This window comes from Podarcis melisellensis (genome assembly GCF_964234715.1).
Source record: "Podarcis melisellensis genome assembly, chromosome: 8".
Lineage (NCBI taxonomy): Eukaryota > Metazoa > Chordata > Lepidosauria > Squamata > Lacertidae > Podarcis > Podarcis melisellensis.
Window position 1 is genome coordinate 65,406,953 of NC_138540.1, and position 7,482 is coordinate 65,414,434.

Consider the following 7,482-nt stretch of genomic DNA (forward strand, 5'->3'; position numbering starts at 1 on the left):
AAAATGTAGCTGAGCGAAATCAAATCGTAGTTCAGGAAATTTAGGATAGGTGTCCACCCCTCAAAGATCTCCCTTTTGTATAGAATTCAGTTTCTGTATTTCTTAATATACATAATCACAGCGTAATTTTGTGTACAGGGTTCTCTTTCAGTCTTGGCAGTATATATGACTCCTATCTTCTTACTTGAATTCAAAGCTGGAATATAATTATGTCTCACTTGGATGAGAAGGTGTTTACAGTTGTAAAGCGTGGTCTATAACCAAAAAATCCAGGATTTGAATATTCTTATAGCTTTGCCTTAATAATGTTACCATAGCAGGATACTTGAAGGTTGAAATATTAATAATAAAAGCCCTGTTATAGAAGCTTAACCAGCTGTTTGCAGTGGGCACCTTTTACTCTTTTTATTTTTGGCATAACTCTGCACACTCTTATCTTGCCACAGACCCCTTGCCACAAATCATTTCTACTGTCTGGAGCCATGTGGCTGTAGCCAAATTTGCAGTTACTGATGTTATCGAGTACAGTGGGCCCTGGTGAGCAAGGCTTATGAAAACCAGCATCATGTTAAATTGCATCCAGTCCCCAGTCTTAGACTTGATAGTGTTTGTGTTTCCCCCGCCTAGTATGTAAGGGAAACCATGGCCATCTCCAAAGTGCCTTGATATAGCCCTGTATACAGCAAGAGAGGTAGGCAAAATAAGGTTAGCTTTCAATGTACTTTATTGAAAACCTCTTCCAGCCTGAACCAGATATACAACATATTCTGTAAACAGAGTACAGCTGTTCGTTTTGGACAAGGAGATAATCAGGTTTGAAGCTTCTAGTACCAAACCCTGGTACACCAGAGAACAGTTCTGAGTAGGATGAGAGGAAACTGATGACTTCATGCTGTTCTGTGAATGCTGTAGGTTCCTGCCCATAATCTCTTAGAATGAGAGCCACTTATGAATTGCCAGCTTTTGTTTTCTTTCCAGAATTATAAGCGACCGATGGATGGCAACTATGGCCCCCCAGCCAAACGACACGAAGGGGAACTGTACAATGTACCGTACAGCACAGGCCAGGGACAGGCTCAACAGCAGCTGCCTCCGGCACAAACCCAACAACCAAGCCAGCAGCAAACTGCTCAGCCTTCTTCACAGCAGGAAATCTATAACCAGTATCCGAACACATACCCTGCCACAGATCGCCGACCTGCTGCTGGGCCACAGAACCAGTTCCCATTCCAGTTTGTCAGAGAGAGGGTCTCTGCTCCCCCAGGCTCTAGCACACAGCAGAATATTGCTCCTCAAATGATGGGTGGGCCCATACAGTCCACTCCAGAGGGCCCACAGCAAGGCACCATGTGGCAAGGGCGTAACGAGATGAGCTACAGCTATCCCAACCGGCAGAGTACTGGTTCTGCACCCCAGGGTCCTGCATATCATGGAGTGAATCGAACAGATGAAATGCTACATCCGGATCAGAGGGTTAATCACGAAGGACCGTGGCCTTCTCATGGAAACCGCCAGCCTCCTTATGGGCCCTCTGCCCCTGTGCCTCCAATGACAAGGCCGCCCCAGCCCAACTACCAGACCCAACCCAGCATGCAGAATCACATTCCTCAGGTATCTAGTCCAGCACCTCTTCCCAGACCGGTGGAAAACCGCACCTCTCCAAGTAAATCTCCATTCCTGCACTCAGGAATGAAGATGCAAAAGGCGGGGCCTCCTGTCCCTGCCTCGCATATAACACCAGCAGCTGTACAACCTCCTATGATACGACGGGACATCACATTCCCACCTGGATCAGTGGAAGCTACACAGCCTGTGATGAAACAAAGACGACGTCTGACCACAAAAGATATTGGTAATTGAGCTTTCATTCCATTGAGTTGATGGGAGAGTGGTGTGTGCCAGACCACAAGACACCCTTTGGTGTATCATGCAGAAATTTGGAACCTTTTTCAGCCTGAGGGGCTGCAGTCACTTGTGGGCAATCTTCCAGGGACCACACATCCGGGGGGTGGGGGTTGGACACACACCACTCCATCCAGGCAAGCAAGAGGTATTATTACAATTCAAGGGCCCATTCCAACCAGGTAAGTTCACTAGAGGAGGACACAGAGCAGAGCCAATGAGGGGTGTGTCATGGGCAGAGACGGGCCAATGAGGGTTGTCAAGCCTGGAGTTCCTCAGTTCTACATTATTATGAGGGAAAGGACTCTTAGATTGGAAATAGATGGTCTTGGTTGCTGTGGTTATGTCTAGTATCCCTTCATGTGCTGGATGCAATCCACAGGGAATTTTGCAAACCTAATGGAAATCATTGGGAGCCATGCAAGAGCTTTCTTAGATTTGTGCAAGGGTGATTTTTTATGGATTGAGAATTCAAGTCCAGTCCACCTGGCTGGGTGACTTGCTTTTGATTCTTGTACAATGTAGAAAGCAGGATTCAGGGACAGGTTTAGTTTCATTTCATTCTGGGAGTTCAAATTGCTTCAAATGTATTTCTATGTTGCAGGAACACCTGAAGCTTGGAGAGTAATGATGTCTCTGAAATCTGGGTTACTGGCTGAAAGTACGTGGGCTTTGGATACCATAAACATTCTGCTGTATGATGACAACAGCATAATGACCTTCAACCTTAGCCAGGTGAGTTGACACCTCCAGGAGACAGGGCTTTTGAAATTTAAAAGTGCAATTGAAAGACATGAGCAAAAAATTAACATAGAAATGTGACTAAAGTTTGGGCTGTGTGTATTCTGCATAGTGTGGAATTCAGCGTCTTGAGAATCATTTAATGTCCTTACAGCTGAAATATTAGGCTTTGGGGGTGGATAGGGCTTCCAGAAATCAGGCCATATGGTTTCCTGTCTTTGCTTCTTGTCCCTCTGTATGACTAGAAGTAACAAAGTTATATAAAGTATGTAAATCTAGACAAATTTGCATTACTTAACTGGTATCTGTATCTGTGCATAATGTTAACTGTAAGTGCACACATTTTTTTCTTATTAGTGAAATTTTAAGTGCTGGGCATTATTATTATTATTATTATTATTATTATTATTATTATTATTATTATTTCAATTTATACACCCCCCTATACCCGGAGGTCTCAGGGCGGTTCACAAACAATCAGGGAGGTTCACAAACATGGTGAAGAGTAGATAAGACAAAACAACAATAACAATAACAACACCGCAGCCCAGGACCTACTAGGGTTAGGATTTGCGAGTTGATAAATACAAAGACCCAAACAATTTACTTGGGGCATTAGTCCACAAAAGCCTTAGTCCACTTTATCAGAGGTCCTGATATACAGGGCATTTATTCATAAAAGCTATATTAAATTTGTTGACTCTTTAAAGGTTGTTCAAGACACTCTGGTTTTAGTGCAACAGACTAACATTGAAAGTTTTTATTGTATTTTAGCATATGCATTTCAACTTACAGGTTTGCAACTAGGCTCAGATGTAACATAAAACTATGATTAGGTGCTACATGAATGAACCTAGAACTTGTGCACTTACTTTTTCCATTGGGTCCTGCGATTGTTACCCTCCCTTATTTGTTTGCAGCAAGCCATATTTTTCCATCATGTCTGAACTGGCAAACTATGGCTTGCACTTGTCATTCAAACTATGGTAAAACCCTGGTTTCTAGGGCAAGTGCAAACCAAAATTGTAAACAAAGGTTTGAACATGGTTTTCAAGCAGTTTTCCAGTTTGGATGTAATGACAATATGTGGTTTTGACGCAAACGGGAGAGAGAACTATGATTTGGCATTATGTCTGAATTGGGCCAAAGTTGTCTTCAGGGGCAAGAAAATGTTGCACTTTCTTATTTCATGTTCTGTTCCCTTGCAGCTGCCGGGGTTGTTGGAGCTACTAGTGGAATATTTCCGACGATGCCTGATAGAAATATTTGGAATCCTGAAGGAATATGAGGTGGGAGATCCAGGGCAAAGAACACTATTGGATCCTGAGAGGGTCAGCAAATCTTCGAGTCCTCCTCCTGAAGAGGGGGATAAAGAGGAGCCACAGAGTCCTAACTGTGAGGAGGAAGAAGAAGGGGAGGAGGAGGCTGCCTTTGCAAATAAAGCCACAGCGCCTCTTGAGAGCAACGAGGAAAAGCTAGTCAGTAAATTTGACAAGCTTCCAGTCAAGATAGTGCAGAAGAATGACCCATTTGTGGTAGATTATTCTGACAAACTTGGCCGGGTACAGGAATTTGAGAGCGGGCTGCTGCACTGGCGGATTGGTGGGGGAGACACCACTGAACACATTCAAACCCACTTTGAAAGCAAAATGGAGCTGTCGTTGACTCACAAGCGAGCTCCTTGCAACTCTATTTTGCGAAAACATTCTGTAGCTGAGAGCAACCCAGTCACCCGAGAGGGAGTTCCCCCTCCATCTGACAGTCCTCCAGAGAAAAGGATAACGGCTACCATGGACGACATGCTTTCAGCACGACCCAGCTCATTGGCAGAGGAGGAGGGAGTAAGAAATGTGGAGGTGGCAAAGGAAAGCGGTAAATTCCCATTTGGCATTAGTCCAGCTCAGAGCCACAGAAACATACAAATCCTGGAGGACGAACCTCACAGTAAAGACGAGACGCCCCTCTGCACGCTTCTAGACTGGCAGGATTCGTTGTCTAAACGTTGCATCTGTGTGTCTAACATCATCAGGAGTTTATCATTTGTTCCAGGCAATGACTTTGAGATGTCTAAACACCCTGGTCTGCTGCTGATCTTAGGGAAACTGATTCTCCTGCACCATAAGCATCCAGAACGCAAACAGGCACCACTGACATATGAGAAAGAAGAGGAGCAGGACCAAGGAGTGAGCTGCAACAAAGTAGAGTGGTGGTGGGACTGCTTGGAGATGCTGCGTGAAAACACTTTGGTCACATTGGCCAACATCTCTGGCCAGCTGGACCTTTCACCATACCCCGAGAGCATCTGTTTGCCTATCCTAGATGGACTCCTCCATTGGGCAGTGTGTCCTTCAGCAGAAGCCCAAGATCCTTTTCCAACCCTGGGGCCTAATGCTGTCCTCTCCCCTCAAAGACTGGTTTTGGAAACCCTCAGTAAACTCAGCATCCAGGATAACAATGTGGATTTGATCCTTGCAACGCCACCCTTCAGTCGCTTGGAGAAACTCTACAGCACCATGGTGCGTTTCCTTAGTGACCGAAAGAACCCGGTGTGCCGGGAGATGGCTGTGGTACTACTGGCCAACTTGGCGCAGGGCGACAGCTTGGCAGCTAGAGCCATTGCTGTGCAGAAGGGCAGCATTGGCAACTTGTTAGGCTTCTTGGAGGACAGCCTGGCAGCCACTCAGTTTCAACAGAGCCAAGCCAGTTTGATGCACATGCAGAACCCTCCCTTTGAGCCGACCAGTGTGGACATGATGCGTCGGGCAGCTCGAGCGCTGCTCGCCCTGGCCAAAGTGGACGAGAACCACTCTGAGTTCACGCTATATGAGTCACGGCTGTTGGACATCTCCGTGTCACCTCTGATGAACTCGTTGGTTTCACAAGTTATTTGTGATGTACTGTTTTTAATTGGCCAGTCATGACAGCCGTGGGATGCCTATACCCCCTGTGTGCGTGTGTGTGAGTGGAGGACTTAGAAACTGATTGTTGCCCTTTATTTATGCAAAACCACCTCAGAATCCACTGTCTGCCCTGCGCTGTCCTGCTTCTACCTTGGGGAAAAAGATATTCCCCCTTCCCTCACCTCTGCCCTTCAGATCTGTCCTAAACCCCTGTTCAAGGAGACAAAGTTCTGCCTACATTTAAAAAAAAAGACTTTTTTTATTTTAACCAAAGTTGCTGTTGTTTACAGTGAGTTTGGGGAAAACAACTTTGTCCTGTTACCGCATCAACAGGCGCTACTTTCATAACTGTTTTTAATGGTAAACTCTGAAGGACAAAAAAAGTGACTGCTGAACTCTTGTGTGGTTTATCGTTGTACATTCACAATCTTGCAGGAACCAAGAAGCTACCAGTTGTTAACAGACCTTGTCCAATGGAGGCCTGTGCAGTAGAGTGTAGAACTTCATGTACTGTACACCTTAAACTGTAAACATACTGTAATAATGTCTCACATTGAAGAAGAAAAAAAGCTGGATCAGCAGCAAGCTGTAGTTTTTAAAAATGTTTTTAGTTAATGTTGAGGAGAAAAAAAGGCTTTTCCCCCAAAGTATCATGTGTGAACCTACAACACCCTGACCTCTTTCTCTCTTCCTCCTTGATTGTATGAATAACCCTGAGATCACCTCTTAGAACTGGTTTTAACCTTTAGCTGCAGCCTCATGGCTGCCACGTGTGTATATATATATGACGTTGTACATTGCACATGCCCTCAGACTCCTTGCAGTTTTGTTCCCCTTCTCCCTGCACCCCTTTATAGTATGACGAGTTAAACGAGTTGATGACCTGCAAAAGCGAGACACCAATTATTTAATCTCTTGCCAGACATCTCTCTCTCTCTCTCTCTTTCTCTTTCTCTATTTCTCTCTCTCTTTCTCTCTCTGGAGGATGCTGTACAGGTCTCTGTGTATAAAGTCATTGCTGTCTCAGCAGCCAATCAACTTATAGTTTTATTTTTCCTGGGGTTTTTTTGTTTTTTGTTTTTCTTTCTAATCGAGGTGTGAAAAAGTTCTAGGTTCAGTTGAAGTTCCTGATGAAGAAACACAATTGAGATTTTTCAGTGATGAATTCTGCATATTTGTATTTCAGACGATGTAGCTAAAAAAAAAACTTGATGTAAATTCCTCCCTTTTTTCCTTTTTTGGCTTAATGAATATCATTTATTCAGTATGAAATCTTTATACTATATGTTCCACGTGTTAAGAATAAATGTACATTAAATCTTGGTAAGATGTTTGTGAGGGTTTTCATTTTTGAATGGCCCAAAAGGCCGCCTAGTGGGATCATCCACACTTCTAATTTGGATTGATTTCATAAATGTAAATTGCATTTCTAAAAAGAAAAAAAAGACTCCTGGGTTAAAGGAAGAGACTGCCCACTTCCAAAGGGAAATACGTGGGATTTCTGTTTTAAAATCAGGAAACAGTTGTTGCTTTGAAGATTAGAAAAGTAAGCAGTTCTTGATTTTGGAAGAGTTTTTACCTTAACTTTAAACACCTCCTGCCTGAGGGCCCCAAAGTGTGCCTGCCATGTTGCTAAGAATTTATAAATCAATCCTGTTCATGACATCTACAGGTGTTGAAAAAGTGGGTAATGGCAGGTAAAAAATACAGAATATATGGATAAATCTATCTCCCTCACTCCTAGTTCTGTGTTTCTTTGACCCTGTTGGAAATGGTAATAAGAAACTTTCATAAAGAGCAGGGATCAGCAAACTTTTTCAGCAGAGGGCTGGTCCACTGCCCTCAGACCTTGTGGGGGGGGGGCAGACTATATTTTGAAGGGGAAAAACGAATGAATTCCTATGCCCACAAATAACCCAGAGATGCGTTTTATATAAAA

The 7,482-nt window shown here is 43.9% G+C and overlaps 1 protein-coding gene across 3 annotated transcripts in view; it reads left to right on the forward strand.

Moving 5' to 3' along the window:
• The window catches only part of ARID1A (AT-rich interaction domain 1A), a 122,454-nt gene extending 115,584 nt beyond the window's left edge, over positions 1–6,870 (forward strand). For all 3 annotated transcript variants that reach the window (XM_081920482.1, XM_081920481.1, XM_081920480.1), the window contains 3 exons: positions 979–1,852; positions 2,507–2,637; positions 3,852–6,870. In XM_081920482.1, the coding sequence (XP_081776608.1) occupies positions 979–1,852; positions 2,507–2,637; positions 3,852–5,564 (2,718 nt within the window). In that variant the 3' untranslated portion in view covers positions 5,565–6,870. The remainder of the gene's footprint in view (positions 1–978; positions 1,853–2,506; positions 2,638–3,851) is intronic.
• Positions 6,871–7,482: the final 612 nt, after the last annotated feature.